Source organism: Lepisma saccharinum, chromosome 11 (genome assembly GCF_977018435.1).
Source record: "Lepisma saccharinum chromosome 11, izLepSacc3.1, whole genome shotgun sequence".
NCBI lineage: Eukaryota > Metazoa > Arthropoda > Insecta > Zygentoma > Lepismatidae > Lepisma > Lepisma saccharinum.
The window spans coordinates 21,061,164-21,083,782 of NC_139239.1; the positions used below are offsets into that span (position 1 = coordinate 21,061,164).

The 22,619-nt window shown below is 37.3% G+C and overlaps 1 protein-coding gene across 4 annotated transcripts in view; it reads right to left on the reverse strand.

Annotated features, from left to right (window-relative positions):
- ssp3 (SCAPER domain-containing protein short spindle 3) overlaps nt 1–22,619 on the reverse strand; it is a 212,984-nt gene that overhangs the window by 186,071 nt on the left and 4,294 nt on the right. For all 4 annotated transcript variants that reach the window (XM_083130793.1, XM_083130792.1, XM_083130790.1 and 1 more), the window contains exons 3-5: nt 9,646–9,798; nt 8,883–8,986; nt 4,605–4,751 (exon numbers count right to left, since the gene is read on the reverse strand). In XM_083130793.1, coding sequence (XP_082986919.1) covers nt 4,605–4,751; nt 8,883–8,986; nt 9,646–9,798 — 404 coding nt within the window. The remainder of the gene's footprint in view (nt 1–4,604; nt 4,752–8,882; nt 8,987–9,645; nt 9,799–22,619) is intronic.

A 22,619-nucleotide genomic window follows, 5' to 3' on the forward strand; every position in this document is an offset into this window, starting at 1 on the left:
GGAAACATTGCAGTGAATCTTTTTTGGTGTAAGCAAAAATTTTTCAAAGGGGGGGAGTTCACTCATAATTGTTCCCATGGGGGTCGCAAGAAATTTGAATAATATAAATAATAACAGTAATGATTACTAATAATAATAATAATTAAAATTTCATTATAAATAACTAAACATATTATTGTTATTGCTGTCGTTATATCCTTGAGGAGACTTTTGTACTCTATCCATGAGAAGTGTGAATATGCAGCACAACTGTGTTTATTATATGTTTTCTTAAGTTTCATGCAGTGTGTACGGAAATGCACAGCTATTCTATTTTGTTATTAAGTTTTACGAATACCTCAAGAAAAAGCTTTAAAAGTATGAGAGAGAGATAGAAATTTTAGTCATAAAGATTATGTTGTTTGACCGTTCACATAAAACTTAATTTTTGGAATTTTGAAAACTGTGGAAATCAGTAATTCTTTGGATTAAATGGTAAAACGTAACCTGGTGCCTGTAGTAACCTCAATTATTTGATCTAACGCACTTTTTCCTTGTAACACCATTAAGCCTTGTATTCATGATTATGAAAAACTAAATATGCTGACCAAGGCAGTAATTTATTTGATTAAAACATAAACTAAACGTAACGTTTCAACCTTCTAGCAAGGTCTTCATCAGACTCTGTATCAAGTACAAAAGTCTACTTTTTCTTTGGTTATTCTGTTTGAATACTAACTAATTGGACTTTATTTCCGTTATGAATAATAAAACTAACAAACGTTCTGCTATTTTGTAACTTGCAATAAACGATGTCAATTCGGGGGGTTCTATAGACCAGTTCGATCCCACTTTCCGACGCTCATATTGTTCCAATACTTACCAAACAGCAATACATACAGCCACTATGCACTATACAAGTATGTGCTTTATAGGACCGCATATAGGTTAAAAGTACATATGTACTATATCGACCGCTGGGTGAAGGGTAGTGGATGAAAAAAAACCCTCTAAATACGGCCATGGATGGACTGAATTGAAATGTATACCTATATTGATATTCAATATTCTACCGATTCAATATAAAGTTGCAAACCTTTTATGAAGGACTTAAATGATTTCTTATTCACTTCCTTAATTGATATATGTGACAATAACTTGAGATGATGATGATGGTTTCCATCTTAGATGGGGAAAAGTGGGGGGGGGGTGGTTAACAGTTAGCACTCATCTTTGGTGCACACAGGGTGTCAACAATTTCATACAAACAAAATTCCCTGTAAGTACAGCTGCAATTTAGGAATCTTTTCTTAGTCAGGCATATAACTAAGAAAACATTTATTTCCTCTCTCCTGTAAATTTGATAAACTGGTTCTCAAATGATGAACTGGGGAGCTACTTAAACAGCTACAATGGGACTCCATGTGCTGACAGTCCATCACCCAATAAAGCTTGTAAGATCCGCCCTGGATCGTACTTGGTTGACGGGTCTATTGAGCCTCAGCTTCACACTCAGTATCCCTTCGGGGCTTGAAATTCCTCGTCCAAAGGTTCGAGTAATCTGGCTGCTTTCGTTCTAGATGGAAGGTCCGTCATAATCTTCGGTCAAAGGTTCTCAATCCACTTATAGATCTTGACCAAGATCCTACAAGCAGTCGACGATCCTTCTTCCTACTAGGTTCTGTCGATATCCAGTTAAGTATCCAACTTCCTTTTCTCTCCCCAGCCTCTGACCAGAGAACTGAAGATTCTTCCGTGACCACAGAATAAGAAAAAGATGTACCCTGACCAGGGTTACAAACGTTGACTACCAACAGTCTATCAGCCGATCCCGAATTCCGGCATATCTCAGGACAATCTCAACTCTTTCAATTGTATCTCCTGACCAGGAGCATAGACTAGAAGAGCTAAGTAACTGTCCTAAGGTAATCCCAGAATAAACCAATTTCTAAGATCGAAATGAATACGAAGGCAGAAGATCGAGCGTTGAAAGAAAAGACGGTTATACGAGTTCCACATTTATCAGAGGTTCGAATACAAAGGACACGAGCCACCGAGCTTCGCTGCTTATATCTGATTTCTCGGTGCCGTGATGGATTTACAAACTTTTATCTTTACACAAATATTACCTCACAATAAAATACAAATCAATAAGGTATCAATGAGAAACATAATTAGTTACATGTATAAATTATCACTTTTAACCTTTTGTGATTAATAAACATACAATGGAATATTAAACGTTATACACAGTATTTAATTTGACTAGGGAGTGTGACTTCCTTCAGCTCCCCTCTTTTACCTGCAACAGCCATGCGATAAGTTAACAAAGAAAAAACATTCTACATGAAAATGTTGAGTAAAAACAATTTATACAGTTTTTGTTTTGCGCGGGCATAACTTTCTTTGGTGTCCACGTAGCTACATTCTGAAAATACTGTCTTGCAGCTAAAGAATCAGGGATTATTATGATATAAGTCTAATTACTGTACTGTCCGCCAAGGGACACGACAGATATAGAGTGGGAAAGACAGCCTAATGTTTCATCTTCTTCCCTGTGACAATGTTTTCATAAGATCGTGTCTGCCTGGCTTTTACACAATAGTGATAGCTCAGCTTGCTGTCAGAAAGAAATAAACTCTTGAAACTTAAAACTAACACCAGGATGTATAGTTTATATACGAGGTGTGTTCCACATTACTAAGTAATCAACCATTAGCATATAGAAGTATAGATACATGAAAAAAAATATTAAGTTTATATATTTTTGTAACATGGACCCTGCTACACGTTACAAGCTGCTTGGATGCCCTGGCCTTCAGTCATAGAGTTTTTAGTTTTTGTGGGTTCTTTTAACAAAAATTGGGTACATGATTCATGCTTTCACATTTTTAATAACAACAACAAAATAACAGAATTGTGCACTCACTTTGAGTTTGCTTGCGCAAAATATTGAATTGGCATAATGGCATAATACTCCAATTTTAGTACTGAATGTAGTATATGTTTCCATCCACCAGTACCAATGAAGTACTGAACAACTGTTCCCACCTCTACTTCATACTAATTGGTGTGATTCATTCTTTAACTTTGTTAACTTAATATTTATGTTGTTTGTTTTGAACTATGAACTCCGCAAGTACAAAATTGGTTTATGCCTCTGGAAACTGTAAGCTTTCTATGTCGGATCAATAAGACACCTGGGTTCGATTCCTAGGCTAGCCATCTCAGGGTGGAATTTTTCAGTTAATGTCCCTGCATAACCAGCTCTGGGGCTCACTCAACCCCTCATTAATGGATATCCAGGGGAAATCGTAGGAGACAGTAGCAAACAGGTTGTAGTGCTGAAAACATCACCTCCACTATCACCTAAAAGTTTGTTAAGTTCGCTTTATGCTCAGATAGAGTCATTGGGACTGGACCTGCTGTTTAAAGTGGGATCTGAATTAATCTGCATTGTGCCAAGTTGAAGTGTTAACCTTGTAACATTTTTATACCACGCTCCTTCCGAAAAGAAATAAGCATAGACTAAGCAGGCTCCCCTCCGAGAACAATGCAACTTCCGATACAAAATGATCAGAGGTAACCCTTTGAACTTGATTGGTCGCTAAACAATAGCGGGAGAACAGAAACAGCTTTTTAACAGTCAGAAAAGAGAGCCTGGTTCGTGTAGCATCGTGCGTGACTGATCCAAATAGAAACGGTAACATTTCCCGTAATAATTAAGTCCAAGTGATTGTAACGTAATCTCAAATTTCACTCAATTATAATCTTACAGTTGAGGAAGTTTCAGCTTGAAAAGATTACTTTTAGACTGTTTTTCAGGAGGTCGAAATCGGAGAATCAAGTTGTGTATGGAAGAAAGTGCTTTGTATCGTGTTGTTTAGCGGAACTTTGAGAAAACTTTATTATAAAGGAATCCAGTAAAGGACCGATGAAAACTTGAAGAAAGAAGATAGTAAGAAGAATCCAGGTGTTGAGGGAACAGAACCTAAAACATTAAGTGCAGTGTGCAGGAGAGTTATCAGTGTAGTGTAAAATATATACCTATATATCCAGTGTGCTTGTAACTAGTGAAAATATATTCGGGGACCCCAAGGGTACTTCATGATCATCAAAGCAACAATTGAGCTAGCCAAGTGAGTACGGTTACTATTGTTAAGAAGCAAGATTACAATATTTGTTTTGTCAATTTAGAACATACAACTAAAAGTTTTGACCCAAATAGTAGGACAGTCTAAATCGCTGCAGTCAAGTTCCAGGTTCTTTTATTAAATTGAATTAGTATCCAACCTGTAAATGTAATTGTTTAATTTTTCTTACCTAAAGAAAATACGAACTTTGTAAAAGACAGGAAAGCTGGTTGAATGAAAATATAAGCATCATTAAAGAAAAAAGTTTAACCTTGTAATTTCTCCATGACTTTTCCAGGATTTTAAGGTCAGTTCAAAGCATCCTTCAAGACATAGTGTGCCCCATTTGCCTCTATCTTTAAATTTTATCGTTGTGATACCTTATTTGAAAAGTTCCACTGTCGATTCTTACAGAAAATATAGTTAAAGTTACACATGCACACACACACACAAAATGTAATAAATATATACAAACAATAAGATCATGCTCACCTTTCCTGGCGAAGATTTTCTTACTTCCCATGCCAAGGATGTTGGTCTCTGTGGTGGTGGTGTATTCTCATACTCCCACTTTAATTTGAACCACTCAATTAAGCTGTGGAAATCTCGCGTGAAATTGTCCAATACCAGGATGACTTCCTGCATAAAGCATCAAGTAAAATCATAGTCACTTATGAATATAAACTCCAAATATATATTACTTGCAAAAAAATACAAAATAAAAAGTTTCATTCTCATATTGATTTTGACGACTTCCTGTCCAGAGCTATATTTAGCCCTGGGATGGCAGATTTTAAGCTGCAGCATTTCATTATCATATAATTTTAATACTCCTTCAGTGCCGCTTACGTGCAACTGTCAGACCCTGAATGGTTGTGGACATACAGTTCTCCCAGTGTGTGTGCTACACTGATCCTCGTTTGTATGCTGACTGGCCAAAACAGAGTTGGAGATGTATCTGTGCAGGACATAAGTGTATGGAGAGATAGTGTCCCGTTGTTGTTTATGATTCTTGTACAATTTTGTTCACTATTTTTTAGTGTTTATGTTGTGTTCTATGGATAAATGTAAGATAAGACATGTGGTTGTGTTTGGTGTAGTGCTGCCATGTATTGTTTTTTAAAAAGTTTCTGACTAATGGTGTCCGTATTGGATTGATCTCTAGGCTGGGTTGGCTGATCAGTTCTGTTGTTGCAGTCATATGTGATGTTTCCTTGAATTTTCTGTTGTAGCTATTTTCTTCCCTGTTTATTATCTGAGTTTTGTCCCATTGTATTCTGTGGCTATTTTACCAGGCGCAGGCCGCTAGTTTAGATCTTTCAAAGTATTCCTGCCTGAGGTTTGTTTTGTGTTCCCCCACCCTCGCTTCAAGTGTTCTGCATGTTTCCCCAATGTATTATCTCCCACATTCACATGGGATGCTGTAGATTACGTTTCTTGTTTTTATATCGGGTGTGTGGGGTTTAGTGTGGACCAGGTTAGATCGAAGTGTGTTCCTGGAGTGAAATGTAGTTCTGATGTACTTCTCGATTATTTTTTAGATTCTTTCGGATATGCCTTTTATGTATGGTGTGTGGATCGTGGCCAGTTTTTTTTTCTTTTGGAAGGGGTCTGTTGTTCCTTCTGTCCATATTATGGGGTTCATTATTTTGTGTGGGTAGCTATTGGTTTTGATATCTTTGTAGAGTGATTTCATTTCATTTCACAAGGTGGAGCCTGCGCCATTGCAAATTAATCCTCCCTGGCAGCCTACATAGGAAAACAGTCTTGACGTGACCAACAGATGAAGTGGAGCCTGGGCCACTCCTAACTCTCCCTGGCAACTTCATGTACAAGAGGTCTTTGTGACCGACAGACGAGGTGGAGCCTTGGCCACCGAGAATAATCCTACAAGGCAGCAATTTGTTCTCAATAGACACCATCCCCAAACACATCATGTGTCCAGGGATTGCAATGTGATTTAGCAGATTACACACTACCCTGAAGACGGAGGCAGAATCAGCCTCCGAAATGTTGGTAATTTTTTTAAAATTAACACAGTGGTTAAAAGTCCAAAACTAAGAATGAATAGAAAGACAGTGTACCAAAGAAACTGTCGAACTCACAAAGAAGAAGGCATGGGAAGAATTTGTTGAATTTATGGAAAATAACTATAGAGAAAACACAAAATTATTCTACAAAGTATTAAAAAATATGAGAAAAGATAAGGAATGTCCACTAAAATTCATGAAAGATAAAAATTGGAAAATACTCTCGGAAGAAACAGAAATTATGAACAGATGCAAGAAATATTTCACGGGGAAGGTACAAACACACACAACAGCCTAATGAATACAGCAGCAGGATATAAGATTACACCAGAAATGGTGAAATACGTGGAAAATTCAGAAAAGAAATTTCTACTCCATACCATTAATCTTGCTTGGAAATATGAAAAGACCCCAAGAGACTGGATAATTGCAGTGATCACTCCAATATTCATAAAGGGAGACAATCATTTATGTTCAAATCATAGTAGAATATCATTGTTGAGTGACCCAGGTAAAATTTATGTACGAATACTGAAATGCAGACTCAGACAGGAAATTGAACACCAATTGGAAGAAAGCCAAAGTGGCTTTAGACCAAACCAAAGTTGCCAGGACCTAATACTTACATTGAGACCAGTATCTTGAAAAGCGATAGAATACAATAAAGAAATTCATCTATGTGTCATAGATCTGGAAAAGGCATTTGACAAGAGTACCTTGGACCAAATTGTGGGAAGTGTTACGGAAAAGAAAGGTGAAAGATAATCTGATTTCTAGCATACAGAGCTTTTTCAATAACTGTACTATGTCCGCACAAGTAACATAAAATCTGAAGAATTCTATACATCAACTGGAGTAAGACAAGGCTGTATTCTGAGTCTACTGTTGTTCATAATCTTAATTAATGAAATTACAAAAATCTGTAAAGGAAATATCAAACCTTTTACTGTTGGAAACTGGCTCATAAAACCTGTACAAATATCAGAATTAGCTTTTGCAGATGATTTAGTTTTATTTGCTAAAACTGAAAAGGAACTACAACATAACCTAGATACATGGGACAGACAACTAAGAAACATGAACATGGTAATTTACACTGGTAAAACAAAAACAATGATAATAAGTAGAGAATGATGTAGGACCCGTTCCATAAAGATAGAAGATGAGATTTTGGAACAAGTAACATATTTTAAATATCTTGGTTCTATAATTAGTAATAATGGAAAAATTGATGAAGTGAACAACATAATTGCAGCAGCAGGAAGACTATATCGTACCTTAAATAGAAACTTCATAAGTAAAAAGGAAATTACAAATAAAACAAAGTTAACAGTATACAAAAAAACCTATGCACCTACACTAACTTCTGGATGTGAATCGTGGCCACTAACAACTAAATATTCCAGTAGGCTTCAAGCAACTGAAATGAGGTACTTAAGGAAAATAGAAGGAAAAACAAAATCAGATTGAGTAAGAAATCAAACAATAAGAATGAGCCTTAAAACCCAACCTCTACAACAACAAATACAGTCCTCACAGCTGAGGTGGTTCAGATGAGTGAAAAATGAGTGAACAAAGGATACCCAAAAAAGTGTGGCAAGCTAAAGTAAATGGAAGAAGACCAAAGGGAAGACCAAGGCAGACCTGGGATAGCTGGATGGAAGCAGTTTTGAAGAGAAGAGGGCTGGATATCAACAGAGCAAAAGTGATAGCCCATGACCATGATAGATAGAGTTCTTTGCAAAACCTCTCACTGGTGGTAGAAGAGGGTCGACTAAATAAGTAATTTTGATTTGATTTGATTTATTTTACATCACGTTTTGTGCCACTTTTGGCTAATTTGCGAAGAAGGGGATGAGTAATGATATGATGAAATTGATGAATGGACACTCACAAACATCCATGCCCAGGCCAGAATTCGAACCTGGGACCCCTGGCATCATAGCACGATGTGCTAACCACTCTGCCACGGGGGCCGGCGACTAAGTAAGTACATAGATGTATCAGAAGTTCATGATAAGGGAGAAAATGTGGTGAGTCATCATCTATGTTACAAGATGAACTCTGACATTACCCATCCAGATTATGAGGATGTGATTGACAAAATTGCAACAAAGAGAGCATGCCATAAAACAACTTTGCCTGACTAGTACACGGAAGCTCAATATTCATGTATTATTATTGCTATTGTTATTATTATTGCAGTATAATTAATGTCGTTAGTTGATAGTACAGTATATTCATCTCATTAAAGTTTACTTCTGTCTGGGGGTGACAAGCAGATAAATTCACCCCTGGCCCTGTCACCATTCACAAAAGATTCGCTGAAATCAATAAGCAAATAAAAATTATATTTCTTTCAAAAGAAAAATCCTATAATTCAGTAAGGAAACTATATTTCTACACTATAAGCCACACACACTATATTGATAAGATACTATACATATTCCAGAAGATGTACAGGGTATTAATAAGAAATCAAGTTTCTGGGCAAAATAGATGCCACAATATAGACAATAGTTTGGCAGAAGCAATTATAAACTAACAAAAAATACCAACTTTAAATAATATATTCAGTATAGTATACATATTAGAGGAGGGGAAATGTAAAGCATGTCATTATTAAAAATCTATTCATCAGCTTTAATCATTTCAACTATTTCCAACAAATTTACCATGAATTGGTAAATGTTAAAAAAAAAGTTAGCTTGTGCCTTAATATAGCATGTTTTATACTTACTTTACATTCTGCAATGCTCTCATCTGTTTCGCATGTTTGATAAATTTCATCAACAGCTCTCTGCAGGTTACCGAACAAAAATGCCCAATATCTTGCTTGTAACTCTGTAAAATAAAATGTAGCAAGATTCAAAACTACAGACTACAGTCAACAAAATCCAACATTAAAATTGCAAGTATGAAAAATATTCCTGGATAACACAGATTATTATATGACACAATTTAGAGATGGATTTAAAACAAAGGACGTAGCAAGGAAAAAAAAGTTGAAATCTAAGTTTAGTATTTTGCATTTTCCCTTGCTTTACATTGCTTGCCAGAGCTTTTATGTGAACAATCATGGGGATGAATGATGATTAGATGAAACTGATAAAGACAGCCATGCCCATGACAAGATTTTTTAACCTGGGACCTTCAGCCTCATCAGTGAGATTGTTACCACACATAATTCTCTGACATTTTCTGACAAAATATCATAAGCCAGTGGTAACCATAAATCTGTATTGCATGCCCTCCCACACACAGAGATAGAGGGGGAGGGGGGAGAGATGATAGAAAATTATATGTTTCAAGGGCTTGAAACACTGTCATGATGAGTCCTTAGAGCAAAATGTTACAAAGAAAAGCTGTTTGTCTTGATGTCGTCTACATGCTATGAAGGATGATACTGGAATATTTATGTGCATGTGCATACACACACACGTTAACATTTCTGAAAAAATATCATGGTATTGCATATGATATATTTAGAAATAATACTGTACCTGATTTCTTGTCCCTGCCTGTAGAAGCTGATCTGACCCTAGATCCAGGTTTTGAAGACTCACAAGATCTCTTTGTTGTTCTTAGTATTTCATCCTTCTTCCAATCAGCTTGCTGCCTGGGGGAAGTCGGAGGCTTCTTTGCAACCAATTTTCCTGCAAAATAAGGATTCAAAAATTCTGAACTATCTCTACAATAGGTTCAAAACAAAAATATTTGTCTGTAGAAGTTACGTATGTAAACTAGAAACTATGTATCAACTAGAAAAAATCCACTCGTCTATATTCCTTGCATTCTGTGTGTATATTTTGTTTAATACACAATAAATGACCAAGTAACACAACAAACTAATTAATAACGTCACATAGGTTCTACGTATATGACCACGTAATTAACAGTTGCCACAATTTACAACACATTTTACAAAAATTGAAATTGTTTGCCTCTCTCTGAAAAATTTACGATACTGGCTGCACCTGGGAAGATGGTCTTTCGTTCAGGTTTCCACTGTGATGACAGGAAATTCTTTCAAACAATCTAACCGGGAGGACGCTGCATCCCGCATCCAAATTTAGAGGCTGACAGATGGGCACCTTAGTCATTTTAGGTTGCACATCATTAAGAATTTAATGAAGTGGAATTATTCTCATTAACCTGAATTTTTCAGAGGAAACTTCAAGATTCCATTGGATCCAGTTGTTGCCAACCAATTGAATCCAAATTTTATATTTGTCAACAAGCCCAGACATAATCAAACTAAAGCTCGCTATGATTATGCCATAATTTATTTATTTTATTTTACTTCATGTTTTGTGCCTCTTAGCTAATTTGCGAAGATGGGGATGAGTGATGAAATTGATGAATGGACATTCACAAACAACCATGCCCGAGCAGGATTCGAACTCAGGACCCCTGGCATCGCAGCGTGATGTGCTAACCACTCAGTCACAGAATTTATTTATTAATATTACATTTTAAGGATACATTTTAATTTACAAATAAAGTTTTAAAAAATTAGAAAGAAGTTTACGAGGAATATTATTGGGGCATTAACTTTAAAAAAACAAATTTACTGGGTCGTGGGTTCACGAAGGTTGAGGGCCACTGGTCCAGGTCAACAATTAATATCTCAAGAGAGAGAGGGAAGGAGTATTTTAATAAACATGAAAGGACATTAAACAGATACTCTCAGACTATCACAAATACTCTATCTCAATCAACAACGAACAATATAGTGTAACACGCTTCCCACCATAAACAGCAAATGATGACCATAGAAACAAATTCCTCACTAGGCAACTCTGTTTCAGAATTATACAAGCTCCTAATGAGATACTTTTGTAAGAAAAAGAACACCCCTCATATATGTATACACCACAAGCAAAATTCGCATCAGGACACACCAGGTTTTTTTTCTGGAAATATTATCAAATTATAAAACTATTTGATAGCCAATGACACCGTTAATAAACATACACAGAGGGTAACAGACTAAACTGGCAATTTTTTTTTTTAAATTGGAACCAAATCTCTGTGAAGTGACATCAGTAAAAAGTGATTTGTAAACATCTTTATAAGTCGACACTCTTAACTAATATGGTGTGAAAAATGATTTTTATAACAGACTGTGTTATTCATTTGTTCAATAAAAGGCAAGCACAAAATAACTACAGTGTGTTATTTAAAAAATTATTCTGATTCCAGTGACTGATTAGGTGTATTACCGTCATACCACATTCTTAACCATGAGGAAGCTTGTATTTAAAGAGAAGGATAACAAGAAAATACTGCAAAGAATTTAGTTTCTGTTCAATAGTGTAAAAGAACTTCAAAAACATGTAAACAAAATACAACAATTATTCTTGTAAATGTATAAAAAAAATTACCCTTTTTATAAATCATCTGTGGAGGAAGAAGGTAAATCTCACAGAAAAATACCTCACACAAGAGTGAATCGAGCAAAGTTTATGCCTTAAATGGAACGTCAGAGCAAGTTATGTCTGCTACAGCTTCCCACATGTTCTGAGCTCTGCCGCCCAACTTTCCAGTTCTTCCTCTGCATACACCTACAACAGGTCCTGCATACTAATGAGCTTGTGAAAGTGGGCCAAATTTTACCAGCATAAAGCACAATGACATCTGTTGTCACAAAACACAACTACATGAATTAACTGATAAAAGCAAGCTGGAAAGAAGCATTATGAAGCATTATGCTCAGTGGCGCATGCAGGAGGAGCTGATGGAGCTACAGCCCCCTCCCAAAATTATGTGAAAAATCAAAATTTTTCACATTTAAACAGTAAAGAACTTGGGAAAAGGGCAAGAAGATTACTTTTTATACTGGAGTTCACTCTTTAGAAACCCTTTCTCATAGAGATTAACACTCTGCTGCTTCTGTGTGTGTGTGCAGGGTGGTTACAGTCAAGCAGAAATGACATTCCATGACTTTTCCAGGTTTTCCTGGACAAATTTTGCATTTTTTTCCTTGACAATTTTAATTTAAACTAAATCCACATATTTGTACATGGAAATAATAAACTCACACCTCTTCCAGGTATGGATTGTATTATGCATCTATATTAGCTTACAAGAAATTGATTTAATTTCTCTATAATTATATTCAAACTGAAAAATAGTTAATTTGGAAAATTATTACCATTCAGAAGCTAGAAAAGGATTTTTTTCATTTGCAAGCAGATTTAAATACAATATTTGATGGTACTTTAGTATTATATGGACTACCTCATTTCAGACCATCTGTTTTCTGGGAAAGCACCTAACCTAACCATATAGGCTAATTGTATGATTTATATATTGTAAACTTTCCAGAAAACAGACGGTCTGAAATGAGGTAGTCCGTATAATACTAAAGTACCTATTTTACTATTATTAAAGTTACGACTAAATGAGATTAGAGTGAATTAGATGTTTGTAAAGAAGAAATTTTGTAATTCCTCATTCTTCATAGCTTTTCTCATTATTATATGTTTGTATTTTGCATGACTTGGAGATTTCTAAGCACCTGTCATTCTAAATCTCCGCTTGTAATAACCATGACTGCAGGCCAAGCCCGTACCCAGGATTTTTTTGAGGGGGGGGGGTCCGAAACCATGGTTATATATATATACTGTATAAATGTCATTAAATTTATGTCAATTATTAAATTTATTTATTTATATACATTTATATTTATAAACATATATAAACAAATTAATTTGCTACATTCATAAACTAGCAAATCAATTCCATTAACAACTGGTTCAAAATGTCAAGAAATTAGAAGATGCGTGAAATGTTTTTAATAAGTGTTACATTTTATCTTATTATTGATTTATATTCATAATGATTATTATAAATTTTCATACTTTCATATATATATAAAAAAATTAACACGAGCAATTTATAGGAGTGAAATCTACCACATTGTACAGGCATCTGATTTACCTAATCAAATATTAAAAGAGGAATGCTGTCGATAACAGTGTCCGTAAGTTCATAGGGCCTCCTCGATGGCGCAGTGGTAGCGTCGTCGCCTTACAATCAAGGGATCCCGGGTTCGATACCCGGTGGAGGCACAAGTGGTTCGGATCCCACTTTAAACTGTAGGTCCAGTCCCGATTAGCCTTACTGTGCATAAAGTGGACTTAAAACACCAAATCAACAACCAAATCAACAACCGTAAGTTCATATACGAGGCACGTCCAGAAAGTAAGTTATGATGGTATTTGAATGCAGTGCAAGTGGTTGGAGCATGATACATGTATGCAGATAGGAAGTGGTGGTATGCAACTGTAATGTAGTGTAGGCGCAGTGCTGTGAAGGCAGTTGATTTAGAACAGTGCTAGGAGAAAGATGGCAGTTACACAATCTCCCACCGACAATGAGGTACGTGTTGTAATCAGATATTTCCACACTCAGAAGAGAAGGCCTGCAGAGATTATATTATGTGTAGTGTCTACTTGATTTTCCACCAAAATACAGAAAACACAAAAATATACATTATGTAGCCAAAAGTCACCAGACAGCCAGTGCTGTTTATTCCAAAGACACCAGTCAGGTAACTAATAACATGTTGGGTTGTTGAGTTGTTGTTTTAAGTCCACTTTATGCACAGTAAGGCTAATTGGGACTGGACCTACAGTTTAAAGTGGGATCCGAACCACTTGTGCCTCCATCGGGTATCGAACCCGGGACCCCTTGATTACAAGGCGACGACGCTACCACTGCGCCATGGGGGAGGCCCAATAACATGTTGGACCTGCCTTCACTATTATTATAGCATTTACTCTTCGAGGCAGGTTTTCCACTGATTCTGGTATATTGCTGGTGGATTTTTTTTCCATTCGTCCTATAGCCTCGTGAATAGTTCATGGGTGGTTTTCGGTTGAGTGGGGGTCTGGCATGCAACCAACGCTCCAGTTCATCCCAAAGATGTTCTATGGGGTATCAGTCAGGGTGTTGAGCAGGCCAGCTAAACACATCCACCTAATCAGGCACGTCGCCTGATAATGTTCGCTTGAGCACGTGAACACTCGTGTATATGTTTTCAATTATGTACATATTAACCCATTAACGCCCACGATCCCCAATTGGGGATCGCACATTTATTGCTTCACTTTGAATAATATATCAATACAATTTTTGTTATTTGCACATGAACACATCATTGAAGTTTCTTCTTGCATGATAAAACAAAAAAAAAACACTTAAAACATAAAATTTAAATAGATTTATACATTCAATTATGTTCAAAAACGTAATATTTTTGTTCGTCAATTTTTCACGTTATAAAAATAATTTTAAAATGTAGTTTCATAAAGTTTTCAGTTTTGCTTTTTTTAACATAGCAAGTTTATTCTTTCTAAATATCACCTTGATCAAGATCAACGTGTATATCAGACGCCATTTTGTTCTACAACATAATTTGTCATGATCTCCTTGACAAGTAAATTTCACTTCCGTTTAAGAATAAGAGTTTTTGTCTCCTTTACAATGGTGAGGAAAATACCTAGCAACTTGAATATTCCTCCCCAAAGTGTGTATCATGGACTCTTCCAGAAAATCAACTACTGCAAAGTATTGCACAATCACATTTTAAGTCAACAAATGCGGCAGTGGTGTTTCTCGGCTGAGTCGCGTTAGACACAACAATGAGTCGACACAGGTGTCTGACCTTGAATCAAGCTCTAGATCTCTTGGAAGACCCCGACTTCGGTGTTAGTGACAGTGATTCACATGAAGAACATTACGGTACAATAGATACTGTGGAAATTCCGCCAGAAAACGTAGACATTATTTCAGACTTAGAAGACGTAGATGACAACATAATTGAAGATGAACTTCCCCGCGATGTTCCTGGACCGGTGGAAATACAGACAGCATCATCAAGTACGAGTGAAAATTGTTCTTCTCTAAGCAAGAAGAGAAATTACATGAATAATTCTACATGGAGGAAGGTTGAAGCAAACTACAGTGAAATAATTCCCCCAAATGCAACTGCTCTCAACGGCAAGAAGAGCAGCAACTTGCAGGTAAGACTGCAGTAGAAATATTTGAAGAGTTTTTTGATGACAATATGTTTGACTACTTATCACGTCAAAGTGTCTTGTATGCATCACAAAATAATCATCACGGTTTTGAATTGTCAGTGGAGTGCCTGAGAAAATTCATTGGGATTCTTCTCTTTACTGGTTACCATGAATTACCTCAGGAAAGATTGTATTAGTGTGAAGATGAAGATTTTGATACACGTTACATACGTCGGTGCATGAGCAGGAACCGGTACTTAGAAATTAAAAGATTCTTATATGTGAATGATAATTCTCTTTTGACAAACGTTGTTGGCAAAGGTGACAAGTTATTCAAAATTCGCCCTCTGATTGATATGTTGAATACAAATTTCTTAAAATTTGGAGTTTTCTCGAGCCATCTTAGTGTAGATGAACAGATGGTCCGTTACTATGGGCATTTTTTTGAAGCAATTCATTAGAAGGAAACCAGTGAGGTTTGGATTCAAGCAGTGGGAATTTTGTTGCTCACAGACAGGTTACTGCTACCACATGGACATTTATGAAGGAAGAAATCGTGATGAAGAATCAGCAAATACACTAGGTGCAACTGTCGTATTGAACATGGTGTCTGTTTTGGAGCACACTCTTGAAAACGAAATCTACTTCGACAACTTCTTCACTAGTTACGACCTCATGGTTCAACTGAAGCAAATGGGAATTCGTGCTACAGGAACTGTTCGTATCAACCGAATTAGTAAATGTCCAGTAAAAAATGAGAAAACAATGAAGAAAGAACCTCGCGGTACATATGATTTCATATTTGATACTAACAATGAGGTTCTTGCTATTACATGGAGACAACAATGTAGTGAAAGTGATGACAAATCATCAGACAGTGCATTCACTTTCGCAAGTGAAGACATGGTCAAAGACAGAAAAGAAATACTTGGCCATACCTCAACCAAAAGCAATTTCTGAATATAACAAGCATATGAGGGGAGTCGACATGCTTGATTGGTCTGTTCAGAAATATCAGACAAACGTTCAAGGGAAAAAGCTGTATTTCCCTTTGATCACAAATGCAATTGACGTAGCTGTAGTCAACGCACATGTTCTGCATTCATTAGTTCATGGCAAGATTCCACTTCTCACCTTCTGTCAGATGATTGCTCGAGCATATCTTCAGCTGACCTCTTTATCTGACAGCAAAACCTCAGGGAGGCCATCCTATCCCAAAGAAGCAAAATGTGTTGTGTACGATATTCGAAAGGATCCACTGGGACACTTCATACAGAGGACTGAAGAGGGAAAGCAAAGAAAATGTGCAGTTTGCAAGAAAAATGTTCGCAAAGAGTGCAACAAATGCAATGTTGGTTTGCATTTTGATTGTTTCAAAGTGTGGCACAAATAAACATTTCAGTCAAGAACATTATCGTGTTTGCATAAAATGTATCTGTTATGAACAGTTATATATATACATTTATCATATTCATGTTTGTAAAATGTAAAATTGAAAATCTTCAGTTTGCAAGCAAAATGCTTGCAAGGAATTCAACAAATAAAATTTTGTTTAGCATGTTGACTGTTTTAAAGTGTGAGAAAGTAAACACTTCTGTGTACTACGTGTTCATAATAATATATCTATGTTTTATATCTTTGTCATACATGTGTGTTATGTATCAATGGTTTTCATCTATGTTAAATGTAAGACAAGATGGGGAATTAGTTGTGTAAAAGGAAATTGAAATGATACTAATTTACATGCTATTGCCCACGATCCCCAAATGGGGATCAGCCAATAAAAAGCTATTATGAGCAAACTCTGATATTTTTCGTTCTACCATGACAATATTCATGCTCAGGTGACCGTAGGCAACATTTTTAAATAAAAAAAAATGAGGAAAAAATTTGGGTGCTAATGGGTTAAATGCACACACACACATTTTTATTCGAAAAAATCCTTTGATGTTCGAGTATATACACACAATTTACTCTGACACGACGTCTTTCACATGTGATAACTTTTTTAGATAGTTGGTAACACTGACTCCTATGGTGTTCTGCAGATTGCATTGAACACAATTGCTATGCATGTTGCATCAAACTGGCAGCTAAGGGGCTGTTGCACACTTTACCCCGAAAATGTTCTTGCGCTGTGCGAATACATGGTGGTGCAAGCCCTGATGGAAGCGGCAATACTTCACATGCACCAGATTGCAGCATATACAAGACATGTCTAGTGGGACTCGAGAGGGTCTGCGCTACATGGTTGCATAATGTAGAATTTAATTTTAATTATTGCTCTTGATATCGTTATTAAGTGCATTGTGCGTTAGTTTGTAACGTTCAATTACTTGACCCACAGTGAGAAATGTATTTTCCAGCAGCGTGCAATCAGGATATGCAAGGTACGCACTGCGTACCCACAACACAGTAAGAAAAAATAAACATTTTTTCGTCTTCCCCGAACATGAAAATTCAACAATTATCGCTCCGAAAGCAGTTCCACTGCAAGAAATTCCGATTTCCGCACGAACACGCTGCTGCCTTCCTGAAGGCAGTCCCGAATGATCCCGATTGAGACTTCGGCAACCACCCGATCCACGTCCCTGCCGATTTCCGCAGAAAGACGCTGTTCCTTCTGCTTGGTACCCTAGAAATTCGGAAGGTAACCCCATTGGCTCATATCAGCCTCGGTCACGTGTTTGGGTCTGCCCGCGCTTCCCTCTCTCTCACTTCTTTCCCGGTTCTAAGCTTCGAGGGTACCCAAGATTTTGACAGCGTATGCAGTGTTGACAGTAGTCAACATATTTTTTTCTGGAATACTTAGCTTACTAGCATTTAGCAGCCACGCGTAGATAGATCACTGTTGGGTTGCAATAAAAATACATTACAAAAAGTGATGCAGGAATCAGACAGGAGGGCAAGAATATGTAGTGGTGGAAGATCACATTTAATATAAGCGTAAACTATCACATATAAAATATTTATGTGAGGTTAAAGTTACGCTAGCAAGTTTTTTTTTTTCGTATAGGGAGGTGAGGACCAGAATGGACTGCCACTGTGTCGAGGGGAAAATATGTGAACAATTTGCAAGTTTCGCACAATTCTCAGAGTATGAAAGTATCTGTTTATCTCCTTTCGGGATCAACATTTCCTTTGAGTTCCATAGCATGGGTGTTGATTGTTGACCCGACGATATGAATGAATGATAAAAGAAAAACATAATAAAACACAATGCTTACAATGGGATTAGAATGAGCCCCCCTCCCTCCCGCAAGACATTGCAAATTGATGTACGGTAGTTTAGCTTTTGAAGTGTTCTGGGATGTATGCTGACGTATTTTCTACTTGTCCTTAATTATCTCCCTTCTACAAAATACTTTGTCGAGTGGCAACTCCGATTCATTCGTTCACAAGAACGCGGGACCGGACACAACGTACCGTGCGAAGTTGACTTTTGCTTTCTTCTGTTGTGTAAAATTTGCAGCGAGTGTTTCGTTCATATTATTTACATTACAGGATCTCTATTGTTTGTCGGTGTCGTGAAGTGATAAAATAGGGGGACCGGGAGTTATTGATGACATACTGGAGAAGGGATTTTCGGAATTTACGAAAAAAGTTAATTTTAATTATTGCTCTTGATATCGTTATTAAGTGCATTGTGCGTTAGTTTGTAACGTTCAATTACTTGACCCACAGTGAGAAATGTATTTTCCAGCAGCGTGCATTCAGGATATGCAAGGTACGCACTGCGTACCCACAACACAGTAAGAAAAAATAAACATTTTTTCGTCTTCCACGAACATGAAAATTCAACAATTATCGCTCCAAAAGCAGTTCCACTGCAAGAAATTCAGATTTCCGCACGAACACGCTGCTGCCTTCCTGAAGGCAGTCCCGAATGATCCCGATTGAGACTTCGGCAACCACCCGATCCGCGTCCCTGCCGATTTCCGCAGAAAGACGCTGTTCCTTCTGCTTGGTAAACCTATCTGTTTATCTCCTTTCGGGATCAACATTTCCTTTGAGTTCCATAGCATGGGTGTTGATTGTTGACCCGACGATATGAATGAATGATAAAAGAAAAACATAATAAAATACAATGCTTACAATGGGATTCGAATGAGCCCCCCTCCCTCCCGCAAGACATTGCAAATTGATGTACGGTAGTTTAGCTTTTGAAGTGTTCTGGGATGTATGCTGACGTATTTTCTACTTGTCCTTAATTATCTCCCTTCTACAAAATACTTTGTCGGAGGCAACTCCGATTCATTCGTTCACAAGAACGCGGGACCGGACACAACGTACCGTGCGAGGTTGACTTTTGCTTTCTTCTGTTGTGTGAAATTTGCAGCGAGTGTTTCGTTCATATTATTTACATTACAGGATCTCTATTGTTTGTCGGTGTCGTGAAGTGATAAAATAGGGGGACCGGGAGTTATTGATGACATACTGGAGAAGGGATTTTCGGAATTTACGAAACAAGTGTAAACAATCCGAAATGGAAGGTCTGTTCCTGATTTGGAAAAATTGTTTCAGGCAGGAGTTGTGAAGGATGGTAAGCAGTACATTAGGCATTTTGATTTTTCACAAGAAGAAAAAATATCTCTACAGAGTGATTGACTGAGTAGAAAAACAGTGAAACTTTATTGTTGGTCTTATTCGTTGGTTTCCTCTACGAAAGGTGTTGTGTAATAGTAGAGGATACTGAGATTTATCTAATTTATTACATGAAATTTGAAAGGACGGAAAATGATTGTGCCATTTACTTCCCGTTCAATGTTCATCGCACTGCATGAAGGAAATAATCAAAGTTGAATTGTGGGCTCTACGTACCTACATCAGAATATATTTGCGAATATAAAATATCATACATATATTTTACCTCGTTACATTTGGATATTGATACAAGGATGAGAAATTTCCCATTATAAAATTGTAGAAAAAAGTTATTTTCTGAATAACATGATGGCCAGGGGGGGGGGGGGGTTCTGGCCCCCATAATTCATTTCGGTTGGCCCATGTTGCGTACCCTAGTTTAAATGTCACCGCACGCCACTGGTATTTTCTGTGTAATATCTAGAGCTCAATTATAGGCTTCGGCCGCACATCCTTCAGGAACGAGTTCATGTGCAAATGTATCGAATAAGTGGCTAAAGAACACACACTAAACATGTACTTTCTTTAGCCACTTATTCGGGCAAATCAGTAAGTAGTCTTGTTTGCAATAGATATATTTAAAAAATATATAAATACATCTAAAAGAGAATTGTTATTCTTTTTTCATCAGACAGTTCTTGTAATTGATCAATTCACTCGAATGCATGGACGGGCAAAGGACACATCCTGGGTGTTTGTTACCATTTGCACATATAATGGGTCTTTCATTAAGAGAGATAGTTTTTAAAATTGTAATTTCCCACTTTGTAATATATTTTTTTGTGTGCTTCCAGGTGTGAAAATATCCAGCACAATTAGCAGTTTCATCATGCAGCGACTCACGCTTTCTGAACGTTTAGAAATCATTATTTTTTTTTACCAAAGTGGCAGCTCAGTTGTGGATGCTCATCGTTTGTTCACCAGAGAATTGGTCGGCATCACCGTTTCTCTATTCAGGCTATATGCCGCACTGTTGCCAGGTTTCAGCGGGATTTCACTCTACACGACCAGAAGGCACCAAGAAGACAAAGTAAATCACGAAGTGAGGACAATATCGCAGCAGTGGCAGACAGTATTGAGGAAGAGCCGAATGTGTCAGTTTCAAGACGAACTCAACGGTTGCGGCTATCTGAGACATCAACTTGGAGAATCTTGCGAAAGGATTTGGGCCTGCATCCATACAAAGTTGTATTGACTCAAGAGTTGAAGCCAAACGATCACAGATTGCATCGTGAGTTCGGTGATTGGGCCATACAGCAGTTGGAAGCTGATCCTGATTTCAGTGGAAAAATCATCTTCTTAGTGGCTTCGTCAATACGCAAAATTGTCGTTATTGGAGCGAGAAGAACCCACAAGTGGTCCATGAGGTGCCATAGTATTCAGAAAAACTCACTGTCTGGTGCGATTTATGGCATGGCGGCGTCATTGGACCTTATTTCTTTCGAGATGATGAGAGAAGAACAGTTACTGTCAATGGCAACCGCTACAGATCCATGTTACGTGAATATCTGTGGCCAGAACTTGAGACCATAGATATTGAAAACATGTGGTTCCAGCAGGATGGCGCTACGTGCCACACAGCGGATGCTACGCTCGATTTGCTGAGGGAGAAGTTTGGCGACCGGATTATCTCAAGACGTGGATGTCTGAATTAGCCACCACGGTTGTGTGATTTAACACCCATGGATTTTTTTTCTTTGCGGCTACATCAAAGCCCAGGTCTATGCCGACAAACCACAAACTTTGGAACATTTGGAGGCGAACATTCGTCAATCTATCGCAGACATAACGCCACTAATGTTGGACAGAGTGATTAACAATTGGAGCCATCGTGTGCATCAGTGTGTTCAAAGCCGTGGTGGACATTTGAACGATATTTTGTTCAGAACATAACTGCAATGTCTAAGCTTCAAAATAAAGCACAATTTACTTTGATACGTTGAGTGGTTTATTATTTTTTTTTTCAAATTTTAAAAAGTATCACTCTTAATGAAAGACCCTTTACAAGCGATTCGATTCCAAAAGATTGCTTCTGGAACAATTCGTTTCATGCAATGCATAAGATCAAGGTTGGTAAATATGTTCGATTGATTGGTTTGGTGTTTAAGACCACTTTATGCACAGTAAGACTAATCGTGACTGGACCTACAGTTTTAAGTGGGATCCAAATCGCTATGTGCCTCCACCAGGACCCCTCGATTACAAGGCGCCGATGGGCAAACATGTTAATGACGACGATGAACAGATGTTACTAAATGCTTTAAATCAGTGGCTCCCAATGTGTGTGCCTGGGCACCCTGGGGCACGGTGATTGACTTACAGGTGCGCTGCAAAATGTTCCAATATTTTCACTGAATTGATAGTCAATGCTATGAATGTTTCAAATATGTGTTTCTGAATTTGAAATACGTGTTTAATTTTTAACTTAAGGCATGCAATCTTACAAGTAACTGAGCGTTGCAAGTGTTAGAGAGGGCTACATTCTGGGTGCCGCGGAAAAATCTTGAAACACTAAGGATGCCGTGAAGCAAAGAAGTTTGGGAATCCTTGCTATAAATGGTCGAAAATCAATCTCTCTGAACCATGGCAAAATGATGCTAGGAGGAAAAATACGAAACACGAGGGAAGAAGAAATATGAGCAATGTCACATTGACTGATAATTCAATCATAAGCATTGCAACCGAGTTATTGTGAGCGAGGGACATTCTGCATAATACCCACATATCTTAATACACAATATAATTTTTTTCTGGACTGGACGCATCCTCCCCTCTGTCCCGCTAACGATAAAGGTGCTTTCAAT